General features: G+C 41.6%; 2 protein-coding genes across 38 annotated transcripts in view; both read left to right on the top strand.

Moving 5' to 3' along the window:
* HUWE1 (HECT, UBA and WWE domain containing E3 ubiquitin protein ligase 1) overlaps nucleotides 1-6,834 on the top strand; it is a 104,428-nt gene extending 97,594 nt beyond the window's left edge. For all 37 annotated transcript variants that reach the window (XM_087888668.1, XM_087888660.1, XM_087888646.1 and 34 more), the window contains 11 exons: nucleotides 1,988-2,084; nucleotides 2,546-2,701; nucleotides 2,792-3,037; nucleotides 3,288-3,405; nucleotides 3,810-3,950; nucleotides 4,221-4,508; nucleotides 4,607-4,712; nucleotides 4,816-4,933; nucleotides 5,168-5,349; nucleotides 5,647-5,837; nucleotides 6,324-6,834. In XM_087888668.1, the coding sequence (XP_087744794.1) occupies nucleotides 1,988-2,084; nucleotides 2,546-2,701; nucleotides 2,792-3,037; nucleotides 3,288-3,405; nucleotides 3,810-3,950; nucleotides 4,221-4,508; nucleotides 4,607-4,712; nucleotides 4,816-4,933; nucleotides 5,168-5,349; nucleotides 5,647-5,837; nucleotides 6,324-6,426 (1,746 nt within the window). In that variant the 3' untranslated portion in view covers nucleotides 6,427-6,834. The remainder of the gene's footprint in view (nucleotides 1-1,987; nucleotides 2,085-2,545; nucleotides 2,702-2,791; nucleotides 3,038-3,287; nucleotides 3,406-3,809; nucleotides 3,951-4,220; nucleotides 4,509-4,606; nucleotides 4,713-4,815; nucleotides 4,934-5,167; nucleotides 5,350-5,646; nucleotides 5,838-6,323) is intronic.
* A 6,143-nt stretch (nucleotides 6,835-12,977) lies between these two features.
* LOC117675468 (uncharacterized) lies at nucleotides 12,978-18,139 on the top strand. The gene is made up of 5 exons (XM_087888642.1): nucleotides 12,978-13,151; nucleotides 14,139-14,313; nucleotides 14,494-14,742; nucleotides 15,555-15,684; nucleotides 16,452-18,139. The coding sequence occupies exons 1-5, from the start codon at nucleotides 13,091-13,093 to the stop codon at nucleotides 18,009-18,011; spliced, it is 2,175 nt and encodes a 724-aa protein (XP_087744768.1). The 5' UTR covers nucleotides 12,978-13,090; the 3' UTR covers nucleotides 18,012-18,139.
* The last annotated feature ends 242 nt before the right edge of the window (nucleotides 18,140-18,381 follow it).

The raw sequence follows: 18,381 nt of genomic DNA, 5'->3' as shown, positions 1-18,381 counted from the left end.
TAGACATATTTTTTGCTAACTGTAACTTATTTATCTTTTCTTGAGTGCTGAGAGATCTGTAGTGCAGTGGAGAAAAGTGACAATACAAATAAATGCCAGATCCTCTCTTTCTCAAGTCACTCCAGTATGATAGAGCTTGTTCTTTCTTGCTGTGAATAAATTAATCATACGATGTTATTTCTAAACCAGATTGAAACTTGAGAATGTACAGTAAGGAAGGTTGGACTATTTGCCAAAGCAATATAAGGGAGCTCTACAACTCAGGTGGCAAATAGCTTTGGCAGGATTAGAAGAAAATAATGATTTTGAAATTCCAGCAATTTTCTTAATACCTAAGAGTATTGGCTGAAAATTAGAAATACAGCACTTATAAACGAGATCAGTTTGGAACATTTGCCATTTTTGCTTTTTTGATTATTGAATTTATTAAATCTCAAAAAAAAAAAGGTAGAGTTATTAGTTGAATATATGATCGATAACCATGGTTATGGGCTTACCTTTCCCTACTCTTCAACCTTACTCTCTTTTCCAAACTTCATAGCACTCAGATTGAAGTGCTTGGCTGTGAATGAGCTGACATCTGTGGTAGTGTTAATTCAATTTAGATCCAGCATCTATTTTGTACCATCCACAATGGAGATTGTGGAGTAAAGTTGAGTTTTTACTTGCAGTTGTACAGCCTAGGTTAGAACATCACATTTGTTGAGTTACAAAGTCCAAACTCTGAAGGATTATGCATCAACTCCTTATTGCGGTCTTTTGCTGCCTTTCAGAGATACAACACTGCATTTACTTCTGAGTTTTAGCAGCTAAAGTTTAAAGGTAAAGATTCCTCTTGCACATATGTGCTAGTCGTTCCTGACTCTAAGGGGCGGTGCTCATTTCTGTTTCAAAGCCGAAGAGCCAGCACTGTCCGAAGACGTCTCCGTGGTCATGTGGCCGGCATGACTAAACTCCAAAGGCGCACGGAATGCTGTTACCTTCCCACCAAAGGCGGTCCCTATTTTTCTACTTGCATTTTTTATGTGCTTTCAAACTGCTAGGTTGGCAGAAGCTGGGACAAGTAATGGACGCTCACCCTGTTACGCGGCACTAGGGATTCGAACCGCTGAACTGCTGACCTTTCGATCGACAAGCTGAGCATCTTAGCTACTGAGCCACTGTGTCCCTTTTAGCAGCTAGAAATAATTTATTACATACCAGGCATAAGGCATGACCTACATTGGTTTAATACATTCTTTACTTGTGTACAGAATAATAGCTGATGATACCAAGTATATGAAATCCTTGGCCCATTCTTTCCAGATAGTTCACTGATAATCGTTTGCATCTTTGAGACCCTAATTCTCCAGCTTCACAGGAGGTTCTCCAGCCAGCTACATTATAAATGCTATTGTAGAGAGATGAGCCTCACACACTGGATTTTTCTCAGTATAACCAGGTCTACTAATCAAGCCATGATTGGTAAAGATTATTGTTTATGTCTCTTGTTAGATAAACAGTAGATAGAGTCACCAATGTATTGAAGTCAAGCTGCTTTAGTACAGTGTGTAACTTCAATTTATAAGTGTTCTCCTGCAGGAAAGGCCCCGATGATGACACCCCCCCCCTTTTTTTCCCACTGTTCTTTGCTTTTATAGAATTTCTCATTCAAGTGCATGCAAAACCTTTGCTCCAGGCTATAAATGATCAGCCTTCATACATCTCATACTTCTTGCTTTTTTCTATCCTCTACTTTTGTAGCAATGCCATTTTGTTTAATTTTCTTCCTGCAAATTTTAGCTTGTGTCAGTAGCATGTTTAACCTCTTTTGGTCTTTGTGGTGGGTGAGTGGGTGGGAAAATTGGTAGTACTACCATGTACAGTTCAATGTGATTCCATTTTCTACCCTTTCTTGGGAAAGTGATTGGGCTAATCTCCCAGCACTTATATTCCCAGTACTTTTAGAAGACTGCAGCATTTACTGGTGTGTTTCTCTTCTCTTCAGTCGGAGTCAAACCAAGCAGAGGGATCTGCAAGGAGAGATGAATCCCCAATGGATGTGGATCAGCCATCACCCACCACACAAGACACCCAGTCAGTTGGTTAGTATCATCAGCTTGGGAGGTTAATCAGTGGCTGCCATTAATATGGGAAAGCAATTATATCTTAGAATGCCAGCAATGGACAACCTGTGCATGAGCCTTATTTGCACTGCCCTGAATTCTCTGCAGTCAGCAGCCCACTGCTTAAATATTGAGAAATGATGACCTTCTGATATTGGCAGAAAACGCTTCCCATTTTCCATACTGTTTTGCTGCAATGGCCTCCTGTGACACCATTGCTTTTCCTTAGCCACAGAAAATGTAATTATTTTTTCCGCATCAGGACTAGGTAATAAGCAATAATTTAATTGCCATTTGCCCCTGACATACCCATTGTTTGGTGTTCTCATATTTTTGGACAAACATACTGCATGTCACAAATCTACGAGTATCTGAGGTAGGGTGGGGAGATTGCTTTTAAAGGCACAGTCTCTCTGGACTCAACTTCCTTGTTTCCACAGTGTTGGAAGGGGCCCAGCAGGGTGAGAAGGAGAAAGAAGAGCGCCCTCCAGATCTTCCTTTGCTCAGTGAGCAGCTTAGTCTGGATGAATTGTGGGACATGTTGGGCGAGTGTCTGAAAGAGCTGGAAGAATCCCATGACCAACACGCTGTGCTTGGTAAGGTTCCGGGGTTGCTTGTATATGTCCAACTAGTTTAGCCCTCACTTTCTCTTGGGACTTATTTTTTTCTTCTTCTTTCTCTTACAGTGCTACAGCCTGCAGTGGAGGCCTTCTTTTTGGTGCATGCGACAGAGCGAGAAAGCAAGCCACCAGTACGCGACACTCGGGAAAGTCAGCTGGCTCATATCAAGGATGAACCCCCACCACTTTCACCTGCCCCACTGACACCAGCAACACCCTCTTCCCTTGACCCCTTTTTCTCCCGTGAGCCTTCATCCATGCATATCTCCTCCAGCCTTCCCCCGGACACCCAGAAATTCCTCCGTTTTGCAGGTAAGCTCAAACTAAGGCACACCAGACTTAAGTCAACAGAACTGAAAGGAACTCTTTTATGAGAGTACCAGAAATATTATCATAAGAGAATTCACAAGGGATGGAATGTAAATGATAAGTCACTTATATACTATATGGCACTATATGGTTAATTGGGCTCAACTTTGGGGCAGAAGATATTCTGGTAGCTGAAAAATCAGTTGCTGGTTGGGAAAACTATGGATTTATCATTACCTCTCTCAACTTGCAGAGACACATCGGACCGTGCTGAACCAGATCCTGCGCCAGTCTACTACCCACCTGGCTGACGGCCCCTTTGCGGTCCTTGTTGATTACATACGAGTGCTGGACTTCGATGTCAAACGGAAGTAGGTTTCAAAGTAGGATAACACTTGGGGTTCCTTCTTTAAAAATAAGACAGCAGCAGGGAGTGGAAGTATGGCTCCATCTTTGAGCACTAGGACAGATTGTTCCACATTGGAACACATTAATCTCCTATTGCATTTGAATATTCTTGATGTTTTTAATTATCCTAGTCGTTGGGATGAATGCAAAACAAGTAATAGGAGCTTGTTAGAGTTTGATTTTGTTGTCGGAGAAATATGCGACTATTCTTCTGCTTCCCAGATGTGATAAGCAAAATCCTCTGGCAGACCGCTGATTTTTTTTCTGTGGCTAAGAAAAATATGCTTTAGTTTCAGTTTTCTGTGGTCATTGTCATGAAGACCACCCAGTGGCACAGTAATGCTGCATCCTCAATCTTCCTTTGCAGGTATTTCCGGCAAGAATTGGAAAGGTTGGATGAGGGGCTGAGGAAAGAAGATATGGCTGTGCATGTGCGTCGAGATCACGTCTTTGAAGATTCTTACCGGGAATTGCATCGCAAATCACCTGAAGAAATGAAAAACAGGCTGTAAGCAATATATTCTTGTCCAGTGGCTGAAATTTGCTGAAATTCACCACAGCCTGTGGTGAAATTGGTGTCATGGCATACAAATTATTATTAGTTGTTATTCTTTGGGGTTTTTGAATCCTGATATCCAGAAAAAAAGTCATATAAAATATATGTGTAGTTTAAATTTTTCCTTAAACTAAAGACATAAGATTGAGTTTGGCAGCTTTAATATCTAGCTGCCTTTGACAGTTGCTATATTATGTATGTATACTATCTTTCTTCTGCTAGGTACATAGTATTTGAAGGAGAAGAGGGCCAGGATGCTGGAGGCTTGCTACGTGAGTGGTACATGATAATCTCACGGGAGATGTTTAACCCCATGTATGCGCTTTTCCGCACGTCGCCCGGTGATCGGGTTACCTACACCATCAATCCTTCTTCCCACTGTAACCCCAACCACCTGAGTTACTTCAAGTTTGTTGGGCGCATTGTGGCAAAGGCAGTATATGACAATCGGTTACTAGAATGCTACTTCACCCGTTCCTTCTACAAGCATATCCTGGGCAAATCAGTCAGGTAAGTAGTGCGTTTGTTTTAAGACTGTTAAATGAATGGATTCATCTCCTGAGCTTTCCTATCTGGGAGCCACTTCTAATCCAGCCAGTTGCCTGCAGGTACACAGATATGGAGAGCGAGGATTACCATTTCTACCAGGGACTGGTCTATCTCTTGGAGAATGATGTCTCCACACTGGGCTATGATCTCACCTTCAGCACTGAGGTAACCCCATGTTAAAATGGCAGCCTTGTCCTATTCTCTGGTTCAAACTTTTTAGCACTCTTTTGATGCCCTTTCCTCCCCCCCCCCTCGCCCTGCCAAATAGGTTCAAGAATTTGGTGTATGTGAGGTACGTGACCTCAAGCCCAATGGGGCCAACATTCTTGTGACTGAAGAAAACAAGAAGGAATACGTGCACTTGGTGTGTCAGATGAGAATGACAGGTGCGTCGGGACACAATGGGTCTGGGACGGGGCAGGGTCCAACCCATTTATCCATTCTTAGGCTTTTTGAAACTTCTGTGCCCAACTAACTGAATGACAGATGATAAACTTTATATAGAAAATTGCACAGAGTCAATATGGAAAATAATTCATTTATGGATTGTATTCTAAGGAGAATTAGGGATTAATTAAGGAAGAATTTTTCCAACAAAGTATCCCATTTCCTTCCGGCAGGGGCAATCCGCAAGCAGCTGGCTGCCTTTTTGGAGGGCTTCTATGAGATTATCCCCAAGCGCCTCATCTCCATCTTCACTGAACAGGAGCTGGAGCTTCTAATTTCGGGGCTACCTACCATTGATATTGATGACCTGAAATCCAATACAGAGTATCACAAGTATCAGGCAAACTCCATCCAGGTTAGGCTTTCCATTCTGGGCAGGTGCCTGCTTATCTTTCATCAAGAGGCAATATTAAGATCTAATTATTATTATTTTTTTTTGGGGGGGGGGGGGATGTTGAAATATTCCAGAATTCATCATATTGCTACAAAAGCCTCATTGAAACGAGTCCCTTTCTGGGATTAAATTGTCCTTTCGTTTATCTTTTTTTGGATAGCCTCCATTTTTTTTCTGGAGGATCTAAATTTTTCATCATTTTTGAAGAAAAACAAAACTCCTGACATTGCACTCCACTCCTTCCTTCGTAACCCATAGATCCAGTGGTTCTGGCGAGCACTGCGTTCCTTTGATCAGGCTGACAGAGCAAAGTTCCTGCAGTTCGTCACTGGCACATCCAAGGTGCCTTTGCAGGGCTTTGCTGCCCTAGAGGGCATGAATGGTATCCAGAAATTTCAGATCCACAGAGATGACCGCTCAACGGACAGACTGCCTTCTGCTCACACGTGGTAAGTATTCTTATTTCTCAGAATACTCCTAGGTCTTTTTTTTTAAGTGCTTCCCTCTGCAATAACTCCATCTAAAAGGAATAGCACTGTGGCAGTATCCAAGCCTTTAATCAACTTCCGCAAGATCTGGGGGAAAAAATTTGCTGCCCTTTTGTGTGTTTATACTTATCCCATGACACACAGCTACTGAAGCAACTATTTTCCTGCAATACCTGGGGCAGGTTTTAATTATTTTGTGGAGGATTTTTATATCACTTCAGTTAAATCTCCCACTTAGGTCTGCTGTGAGAGTGAAGGAGAAAAAAAAAACAAATGGAGGAAGAATTGGTGATCTATGTATATAATTTGAATTGGTGGCGATTAATTTTCAAAGAGGGGAGTGCAGATCCCTGGTGGGAGTTATTGCCAAAAGTATTGCCAGCAAACAGTCTAGCTGATTGCGTGTTCCTTGCCTTCCCTGATTTAATTACTGTTTTCTTCCACCAGTTTCAACCAGCTGGACCTCCCTGCCTATGAAAGCTATGAGAAACTGCGTCACATGCTGCTACTGGCCATCCAGGAATGCTCAGAAGGCTTTGGCCTGGCATAAGGGTGGCTCCAGCTGCCATATTTTTCTACTGTCAGACTTGGGGAGCAACGGGAGGGAGTGGAACCAAGCGATGCTCCTCCTCCTTTTCCAACCACCTGTGTGTGTGTGCGTGCCCTGCTGCCCCCTTACTGAAGAGAGCCACAGAACCCCAGCCGTCATTGGAGGCGGAGCAGGGTGGGGTGCAACCCGGAGAGAGAAAGACAAATTATATATACAAATATATATATATTTTTTGGTTTAGTTTGCATTTCTTAATTTGTGCTTGGAATGTGTTGATTAGGCGGCGGGAGGGAGCATTTGGATTCTTTTGTTGGTCTCTTTCCTTGGCACCCATTTGCTGCTGGAAGGGAACCTAAGGTTTAAAAAAATTCCAAAAAAGGAAAAAAAATAAAAGCCCACTCTTGATAAGATTGTTTGTGCCTGTATTCATTCAGGAGAAGGGATGAAAACTGAAAAAACAGTGGGCCTTGCTGGGGGAAAAAAGTCTTTGGATTACCACAACAAAAGTGCAGTTTTTTGATTTTTATGTGAAGGTAAGGTTATATAATAAAAAGTTGAAAGTCCTTAATAGGGGGAAAAGCAGATTGTGTACGGTGAGGTTATTGAACTAGCATGCCATATGGCCTTCTGAGTAATCAGTGATGCTTTAATTTGCAGTACACATAAGGGAGAAAGAAATTGACTTAGAAAAATCCAGGTTGGCAAGACTGCCATCTACTATATTATACCTAAAATTCTCTGCTTGCTCGCTCTCACACATTAATCAACCCGTGCCATTTTTTTTGTCATTGATTTATCTACTGCTCCAGTGGAAATCACAACTTCTCAAAATTTCATCCAGGCCACTGAATTTGAAGGTCTTTCTATTGTGAAAGAAGGGGGGGGGGGGGAGAGATTTTAAACCTTCCTCGGAATTCCTGCACCATTTGCACTATATGATTATTAATTGAGAACTAAAAGGAACTGCTAAGCATGAGGAGGCAAATGTTTAAACATCTGGACATTAAAATCCTGAAGTAAATTTTCATGATCTATGCCTGCTATTGATTCATTGACAAGAAGATCCTCAGAATTTGAAAATTTGATGGTTGTAGTGAGAGGCCAGGAGAGTCCAAGACTGAAGATAACAATGTATACCCTGTTTCTGTCACTTCCTCCTAAGCAGCGACATTCTAAATTTGGGGGGAGGGGGGAGGGGGGGTGTTTTACATCGTTTTTTCCTGGGAGAATAAATTAGAAAATAGGAGTGTTTTTCTGCACAACATGAAAATTTTGATATGAGTTTGCACAGGTTTATAAGATAACATATACTTGAGTTTAAAGAAATATATTTAGCAATACTCAACTCATTAAATACAGCCTTTGATTTGTGCTTAATCTTTTTATATAGAATTGCCAATATTCAGTTTGGAATTTTCTGCATGATTAATATGTGATCTGGTCACTGTTTATAACTACCTCCAAGTCTTATGAAGGATTTTGAATGTTTCTAATTGTGCCCCTGCTCCCTTTAGACTGTTGGCTTCTTAGTCCCTTGTGTCTGTCTTTCACTATTTCAGTATGCACTGATCTCTCAAACAGATGGATTAACCCAAATCTATCTTTAAATTCACTTCTCTATGACTATAAGAGGTGCTTTGCCCTTCCTTCCTTGTTCTTTGCAAGAATTCCAGCAATCAGCTGGCATCAAAAAGTCACCTGAAATTGACCAGTGGGTCAGAGTGCTTCTTGCCCACTCCAGTTTCATAGCTATTTTAAGCATGCTGGCCTATTGCAGCCGGACTCTCTCCCTTCGCTGGGAGAATAGGGTACTGCCAATATATAGTTAGTGGGAAGAAGAGCTTGAGTGCCACACTTGTCTTAGTAACAGGAGGAGAAAATGGTTTTGTGTGCATTTGTATGAGGGGGCTTGTGTGTGAGAATATATGTGTATGCATTCGGAAGTCTATTTACAGACATGGTCTTTATTTAAAAGATAATTTTATTCAGTGCTTTGTTTTCTGAAATTTGCCCTTACTGATCCTTCTTGATGTTAGCCAGCAACAAAGCTGGGCATTCCAGCTCTATTGTGTATAGAAAGGAGTGCACAATTGAAGCCCCCAGGCTACATGAACTTACAAAAGCCTTGAATGCAGCCCCAAGGGTCTTCCAAAAATTGTCAACAATTTATGTTCAAGATGACTGAAACTTGGAAGTAATATAGTATGTCTTCTCTGTGAATTACCATATAGATGATTCTTCCTTTCTTCTGAGCAGTGATTGGCTCAAGGTCACAATTTTGTGTCTTAAGACATTTTTTAAATCTTGGTTTCTCTGGTCCTAGTATCACAGTAACCACTATATCTGCCACATAAGATGGCTTTTATGTGGCTTAATAGCAGAAGGAATACAGGCACAATGCTAAACCCAAAACAAAGCCTTGTATGGCCAATGAGATTTCAAATAAGTCCTACCTTAGCAACAGAGTACAGACAGCACTAGATCCAAGGAAGAGGACATGCTCTAAACAAAATGTATAGAATAGAATAGAATTCTTTATTGGCCAAGTGTGATTGAACACACAAGGAATTTGTCTTACAATGTATAAGATATTTCAAATGTTTGTCAGTTGGAGAGCTGACACTCCGGGTTCGAGACCCAAGCTCAACATAACAGGGTGAGCTCCTGTTACTTGCCCTGGCTCCTGACTATCTAACAGTCCAAAACCATGCAGATGCAAATGCAAGTAGATTAATAGGTACCACTTTGGTGGGAAGGTAACAGCACTCTGTGTATTTGGCCATATAGCCATGTCATGCCACATGACAATGGAAATTGTCTTCAGATGACACTGGCTCTCTCGGTCAAGAAATGGAGATGAGCACTGTGCCTTAGAATCGGATACAACTGACAGGGAAAGCTTTATCTTTTTACCTTACAACAACTCCTTTGTAATGTTGAAGAGCCAATATGGCCCAATACAACACCCACTTTCAGAGGTGTGATGTCAGCATACGGTAGATTCCCTCTGAATAAATATCTATAGGACTGACCACAAGTTGTGTACAGCACAAAGAGGTCTGCACCTTTCTCTTCCATTGCAATGAAAAGAAAAGCTACATTCCATTGTATGTTCTCATTTCTATTGCTGGGTCTAAATTGTACTGCAGCTCTATGTTGTTTCCATTATTTTTTTGCTAACAAGAACAATAATTCTGAGTGGAAGTGAGCTTTTCTAACCATTCCTAGTGAAAAAATTCCTAAGACTGCTTTGGTGAAAGGTTGACAAAATAAAACAAAAAAGATATAGGCACATTAAATTGGGTGCTGGTGCTATTGAACTTTGGAGTAGACACTTATGGGAAGACGCTTATTGATAGCTACATTCTGGGGTCCGTGCAGTCTCTCTGAAGAACAAAGCATTCATAACTTAAATAAAGCAGCTTTAGAAGTTTCATTTCTGCTCTTCTACATTAAACCTTGTGAGCAAATGAGAAAAGGAAACAGATTTACATCTACTCAATAAAGAGCAGCGTTAGAACTTCCTGTCTTGGGCCAATTTTTTTTTTTTCATTTTAGTGCTGAAGTATACTGAAGAACTTCAATTGTTACCTGGATGGACCAGGCTGACTGGGAATTACAGAACCTATTTGAGAAGATTGATCTAGCTTAATCTTTTGAAAAAGCTGACCTAGAAGAGATGGCATGCTTTCCTTTCATTAAGTGGTGCTCTCAGATGGGACTACTGCTGCCATCATTCCTATGATTGATGGCTGGGCATTGTGCAGGGGAGGGGATGTCATAATCCAAGCAGAAGGCATTGGGTTAAGAAAATGTTCACCTCTTGTCACTCCTGTCATCTCAACCATTTCTGCTGAAGAGGGCTAAAACAAGCCATTCTTGATCGACCCAGAGAGGCTGACCAGGCAGAATGAAGTGGGTTTCCTAACCCACTATCCTGATTGTGGCAGTGCGTCATCACAAAAACCATTTCACAGGATTCATTCATTCAAGGCAATAATATTGCAAAGGAAAATTTGGGGGGGTCCTTAAGGGAATTAATCCTTGCTACAGGTAGTCCTCGACAGTTCATTTACTGACCATTCAAAGTTACAATGGAACTGAAAAAATGTGACTTATGACCATTTTTCACACTTAACAACTGTTGCAGCATCCCCATGGTCACATGATCAAAATTCAGATGCTTGGCAAGTGGTTCATATTTATGACGGTTGCAGTGTCCTGGGGTCATGTGATCAGATTTTGCAACAAGCAAAATCAATGGGGAAGCCAGATTCACTTAACAATCGTGTTACTAACTTAACAAATGCAATGATTCACTTAACTCTGGGGAGAAAAGTCATAAAATGGGCAAACTCACTTAAGAGTTTTCCTTAGCAACATAAATTTTGGGCTGAATTGTCGTAACTCGAGGACTACCTGCATTTCCTTGCATTTTATAAGTGGAGTCAGGCCTTGAGATTTTCTGCCATTCTGACATCAAGTTAATGTGCAAGTCTGGCTTTCCTCACTCCACTCCTACATTCCACACAATATAGCGACAGTACAGAGATGCTCTAGAAAACATCTCTAAACCATAGACAGCTATGCCTCCTTGAAACTGAGAAATAGAATATGCAGCTTTGGATAGGCCTTGGTTGTAATAGCGCAAAGGCCTGAAAATATATACACCATGCGTATTCTGATTTTTAGAGCCGTGATGGTGCAATGGTTAGAATGCAGTACTGCAGGGCTAACTCATTGCTCACTTCTGGAGTTCAATTCTGAGCGGCTCAAAGTTGACTCAGCCTTCCATCCTTCCAAGGTGGGTAAAATGAGGAGCCAGATTGTTGGGGGCAATAGGCTGACTCTGTAAATCACTTGGAGAGGGCTGTAAAACATTGTGAAGCGGTATATAAGTCTAAGTGCTATTGCTATTTAGAGGGGGAGTGTCTCTGTGTGTCTTTGAGGGCTGCTGTTTTTAATAAGTAATCTAATAAGTAATCAAACTAATAACCGCAAAGTGTGAGGCTATGTTTATACATAGCTTTTTCTGTCCATATTGAAGGACCATCCAGTTGACTTGAATTTCTGACATGGTTAATACTCCTCCGCACAGCTAACTTTACTGTTCCATATTTACATTGTAAAGAACTGGTGTGAACATTCGAACAAAACATTTGATAACTCAAGATTATCCCAGGACTATTTTTCAAACAGAACAACACAATTCTTTTAAAAGCGGGGGAGAAAATTCATGTCAAGAAGCATTCTAAGAGATATGGTATAACCAAAGAACTACTTAAAGCGGAAAGGAAATGAGGACATAGCTTTCAATTGATGACATTTCTTATTTGCCTTTTTATAAAGGTGTATTGATATACAGTATACTGCATGTACGTATATGCAAGAGAGTTGCCAAATGGCCAGAAAAGCAATGACTGTCATTTTGCGGCTACAAAAAGGTTGAAATACCTACATTTCCAGAGACCAAGAAGCTGTTTCAGACATTGATTGAGAGTCTGGCTGAAAGATGGCAACCCTGGATGACTGTTAACAACACCGTAGTCCTCCAAACAAGCAAGCATCCAAACAATGTACCAAGAGGCTGCAAAATATGGAACTTAGAAGTTGACATTCCAACATACATTATTTCACTAATGCATTTGGGAAATGTATCGTGCATTATAAAATGCAGCTGACCCTGAAACAGCTTGTATCTTGGAGCAAATGTGGTCTGAGAAAATAAGTAGAACTTTGGCCTAACTGATAACACTACAAGAATACAATCTGTCACAATTAACAATGTGTCTTGGGAAAAACCCACATACCCTCATGTATTCCTAGCCAATGAAATTCACATTGGGTCAAAATCTGGAGAAGATTGTCAGTGAACAGATACAAATCCAGCAAAAGCACACTTATTCAATTCTACTCTATTTCATGTGTTAACAATGAGCCAGATGAGTCTTCTTTTAAATTAGCAATGTCCCTTGCTTGGCATCACAGCAGAACCATATATCACATAATTAACCCCTAATTTTACAACACCGTAAAATATAAAGTCTTAGATATAGACACCAATATAGACATAGACATATATGGTAATGGGGATAGTGTAGGCCAGATGTGTCAAACACATGGCCTGTGGGCCAGATTCAGCCTACAATAGGCCCAGAGTTTCCCACAGGGCCGTCCCGGAGATGGAGAAGGCCCGGCCCAGGCCCACCCCAGCCATGCCCACCCAGTCAGCCATGATGACCAGGCCATGCCTCCGCCCCCCCCCCCCCCGGCAAATAAAATCTTGATACGGCCCGCAATGGGATTGAGTTTGACATCCCTGGTGTAGGCAGAAGAATGAATTATATAGTAATATATATATTAGTGAAATATATATATACAGTGATAATTTTATATATATATATATATATATATATATATATATATATATATATATATATATATATATATATATATAATAATAGGAACACCCTTGAAATAAAAATATAGATAAAGAAATGCTATTTAGGATTAGAGGTTACCAGAAGAATGGCACTGACAGAAGGACAAAATGATGTTAAAGCTCCCCATAGCTGAGGTCACAAATTAATCATTTGTGAGCTCAAAGGTTCCATCCCGGAGTTCTCAGCTTTTCCCACACCTTCTTCTGTCACAGAAAGAAAGGATGGACCATCTCCTTGGGCTGTGTACACTCTTCCCACTGTTTCTATCCACCTTCTCCAACTGTAAGCAACAATATTCTTGAGTCTTGTTGCCCAAGACTAGGAAGAGAGGAAGGTTTTGTGGAAAAAAACTCAGAACATGTTGGGATGAACTGGTATATTTGAAAAGGAAGATACAAGCATGGGCACTAAGATGATGGCAATAAACCCTTGCTTAGAAATCAATATTCCATTAAAAGCAGAATTTTAAAACTATATCAAATGGGAGTTGGTACCAGCAGTAGCAGGCGGTATGGAGGCACTACCAACACGTTACTGTGACTTACCTGCACATTATTCAAAGAGGAAGTGTAGCATTTATTTATTCATTTTATATAGCCACCCATCTCACATATATGACTCTGGGTGGCTCGCACATTTAAAGACAGCATTGCTTTATATGAGATTTTAGCTCATGGTTTGGAGTTTTGAAGAATGACTGAAGGGCTGTTACCCAGTTCACTTCTTGTCAACTGAGTAATCAGCACATTGACAAGACCTGAAGCATCTATTTACCCTGTAGCATGGAAGTCTAGATGGGGGCTTATTGCTCTGTATACTCACTGTATCTTGAGTGTTAAAGAGCATGCATCTCCCAGTTGATTGGATTTGGGTAAGGCAGCCTCTGGGTTAAAAGTTTTATCTGGCATAGATCAAGGTAAATAGGCTGAGATCAAATTAGGCTTTGGTTGCATTTGTGGCATATTGTTCCCAAACTAACCAATACTGTTTTTCCTATAAGGGAACATTATGTGCACAATAGATAGGAAAATCCTGGTAACCTAGCTTATCTCTTCTATGTCTTACTAAAAAAAACGAAGTATGAAAGCCTTAATTGACCAAAGCCATGACAAGCAAGTGGGAATCCTTTCTCTGATGCCTTTTTTCCACCTTATTTGTTGTCTCTCATTTCCTTTGTACTACTTACATTTCCACTCTTTTGAGTAAAGTTGCGTACCCAAAAGGGAATAATGTGTTGGGTCTGTATACTTGTATGCATTTCGTCGACAGTTTGTGGCCTTCAGTACCCAGATCCCAAGTTGGATCAGGCTAATGTGATCTCCGAATACAGTGGAGCCACAGAAGCCCCATGGCTCGTGAACATCTATGGAAATGGCCAGAGATGCCAAGGAGTTATCCTGAGCAGCTTGTGGGTCCTGACAGCAGCCAACTGCTTCTTGTTGATGTGAGTACTGACAGAATTGGAAGCCATTTTTTTTCTCCAGCTCTGTCCTTGGAATGGGTGACTCTACTGGAGAAGATAATACTCAACATCTTCCAATCTAATCAGAAGGTCCTGGGGTTGAGGATTACAGAACTAAATCCCTGGGTTGAATTAAAACAAGCCACTATGTTTGCCTTGCAGGAATCCGAGCCAAGTAGAGTTGACCGGGTCTCCTGGACATTTATCCACCATGGCAGTGAGTCAGTTTCTGCTACATCGGGGCTTCAGTTCTCGGAATACAGCACCCAATAATGACCTGGGTCTCATCTTGCTTGGCCAGCCAGTTGATTTAACAGCAAAAGACATGTGGCCAGCTTGTATTCCTCGGGAAAAAAAACCATACAACACCCAGGAGGAATGTCGGATTTTCGAACGAGGCCAAGAGGGTGAGTTTAGATGTGTTGTATACCATGGTTTAGAATACTATTTATTTAGCAAACTAATCTAGGGCTATGGTCAAAGGTATCAGCCTAAAGGTAATGTTTGTTTTTCTTAGCATAGCCTAGCAGACTATAGATGGATTTAGCCTGGCACATCTGTGAGAAATGCTATAAAAGCAGAGAAGCTGGTATTACAGCCAGAATATGGCATACTGAAAAGGGACACGGTGGCTCAGTGGCTAAGACCTGAGCTTGTCGATCGAAAGGTCGGCAGTTCAGCGGTTCGAATCCCTAGTGCCGCGTAACGGGGTGAGCTCCTGTTACTTGTCCCAGCTTCTGCCAACCTAGCAGTTCGAAAGCACGTAAAAAATGCAAGTAGAAAAATAGGGACCGCCTTTGGTGGGAAGGTAACAGTGTTCCGTGCGCCTTTGGCGTTTAGTCATGCCGGCCACATGACCAGGGAGACGTCTTTGGACAGCGCTGGCTCTTCAGCTTTGAAACGGAGATGAGCACCGCCCCCTAGAGTCGGGAACAACTAGCACATATGTGCGAGGGGAACCTTTACCTTTACCTTTTAATGGCATTCTGAGAGAATTAATGTTTACTGCCCTTATGGCTATGGGAATATTTTAAAACATACTGAGAAGCTGGAGGAGAGAACAAGCAGTTCTTTCAGTATTCAAGAATGCGAGATTTCAAAACTTGTTTGCATATCCTAAATCCACATTCCTGCGTACAGATGGAGACGAAAGAAGCCTCTTGCTGAATCATAGGAATTAGACTGGTTGGGAACCTTCTCTCCTTCTCCACAGGATCAATGAGATGGTTCCTAAAGGAGACAATGGTGGAGGCCTTGAGCATATCTGACTGTTCCAAGCATTGGCCTAACGCTACAGAAGGCAGGAACTTGTGCGTGGCACAAAAACACTCCCACAATCTCACAACTTGCAAGGTAACCCAAACGAATGGATTCCTTTGGACTGTCAATGGGGGAAATGTTTCCTCTTTGCTTTCCAGCACATTTTACTCCTTTTTGGATTTTCCACTGTTCTATCTTCTATGGCATGAGGAAACTCATCACTATTATTTCAAAGGATAAGGGAGGTTCGCTTCAACCACCTCCAGCACTAATTCTACTTTTCTAGCTACAGAGCCATTCTGAATCACTGCATCTACTATCTACACTTACAGAGGCAGATAGGATTTGAAAAGCAAATAATCCTCTATGTGATATCAGGAGAAACACACAGAATGTAACAAAAGTTCTGTAATGTTGCAGAATACAGAGCCACTATGACATACACTGGCAGAATTACTTATTTAACTTATTTAAATAACTTATTTGGCCACTCAATTCATTGCCAACCACTCTGGATGATGTACAGGAATTAAAACTAACAATAGTTACATCAGTAATCCAAGTAATAAATGTCCAAGGTCTCTCAATTTCAATTTCAACTTTCAGTAGAAAAAAAAAACAATGAAGACCAATCAATCAGTAGGAGCTTGCTTAACCTCCCAGCCCAAATGCCTGGAGGAACATTACTCTTATGAAAGGCTAGCAAAGTTGGAGCATCCATATGATCAGATATGCAGAATATCTCAGATGTTCTACCGGCAGAGATATTCTAATATTTTGTATTTGTAGTATCCAAATTTTAGGATCTGACTCCATGGTCATCTTGATTGTTTGATTCTCATGCCCTCTCCTCTTTTCAGGTGCCAGTGGGTAGTCCCGTCATCTGTCATGATCCAGTTACTTGGGAATGGGAGGTGATGGGCCTTGTAAGCCAGAGCTTGCACAACTGCACAATCCCTATCCTGGCTTCTCAGCTTTTATCCCATACAAAGTGGCTGAAGCAAGAGGGAGCCTTAGAGAATCCTCTCCAGACACAAGACAAATTACCTTCAGCAGCTGGACAGCAGCAACCGGTAACATCATTGGAACCAACTACAGTTCAAACACCATCTGCAACTCTCAAAGTGCCTGTAATACTTCCAGCTGCAAAACAAATAGTTAAACTGCCATCATCAGAAGCCTCACTGCCTCCAGTGCAAGCAATCACAGCAGCCGCCCCTAAATTGTCATCAATCAATCTGCCATCACTGGAAGCAACTGTGGCAGCCATCCTTGCATCTTCACCAACTAAACCTCCAACACTGGAAACAATTGCCAAAACAGAAGCAACCAAGCTACCGCCAGTAGAAGCAATTACAGCCACTGTTATTGAATTGCCACCAACCAATCTGCCATTACTGGAAGCAATTATTGCAGCCACTGCTGCATCTCCATTGATCAAACCTCCAGCCCTGGAAACAATCACGGTAACTGAAGCAACTAAACTACCATCAATTGAAACAACTACAGCCACTGCTATTGAATTGCCATCAACCAGCAATCCATTAGAAGCAACAATGGCAGCCACCACTACATCTCCATTGACCAAACCTCCAGTGCCAGGAACCATCACAATAACTGAAGCAACTAAACTACCATCAATGGAAACAACTACAACCACCATCACTAAATTGCCAACAACCAGTCTGCCATCACTAGGAGCAACTACAGCAGCCACCACTGCATCTCCACCATCCAGTCCTCCAGCACTGAAAACAATTACAACAACTGAAGCACCACCAGTAGAAAAAAACATGACAACAAGGATCTCATTAACAAACCAAACTGCAAAGGAACTTGGTGCAGTGTCTTCAACTACTAAGAATTCTGCTTTGCGTTCTTCAAAAGCAGAAAATCCTGCCCAGGAGACCAATAATGTAAAACTTACAACAGCCCATGAATCATCACCTACAACATCTGCATCCTTCTCCTCAACCACAAAACCACAGCATGGGGCACCAACAAGTTCTGGGCGTCTGCTACAGGAAACACCTTCCATCCCAGGACAGCCTATTACCACTCAGATGGCATCAACCAAATCCTCCTTCACACCTACACAACAGACATCTGTAACTTCCATGACATCACCTCAGTTGTCATCTGTTGTCTCTCCATTGAACAAAAGGAGCTCTGTAACAATGGGAACAACAAAATCCTTTTCTCAAACCCCAAAGCAGCAGAACGAAAAACTTGACTTGTCACCACAGGCAACATCTTCAATCACCAGTAAACCATCAGCCAGGGCCACACAAACTTTGGTAACATCCACCACCAGGCAATCACTCCAACCTTCATTAATTAACAACCATCACCATATAGTAATAATACCACCTACCTATTTGAGGCAGTCTAAACCTTTGTCATCTCCGGGCACAAGGTAGGGCTTCTTCCACAGCTCTACTAACCATACTTGAACGTTCTGTCTGCTGGTTTTATGGGACTAAGCCACAGGAGAAACCAGGAAGAAGGCCTTTCTCTTGGTCCTACTCTGGCATGCTTTCTCAACTCATTAAAGTAATTCCCATCTTGCAATCCTTTGAGCAGATAACATGAATGCCCAGATATAAATGGCACGAATCAGCAGCTCCCATGCCTATGAGCAAGATGGCAATTCTCATGGATCACAAAATTGATGAATAATGTGGCCAAAAACTTCTATATTCCTTTTCCTCTCAAAATCTGGGGCCTACCTGTGATCAATCTTTCCTGACTCCAATCTGCCAGCCCTTCGGAGTAGAATAAGGTTACAGT

This window comes from Pantherophis guttatus, chromosome 2 (genome assembly GCF_059756535.1).
Source record: "Pantherophis guttatus breed Tessera chromosome 2, ASM5975653v1, whole genome shotgun sequence".
NCBI lineage: Eukaryota > Metazoa > Chordata > Lepidosauria > Squamata > Colubridae > Pantherophis > Pantherophis guttatus.
Note: the sequence above shows the minus strand (reverse complement) of the source record. Positions and strands in the feature narration are given on the sequence as shown.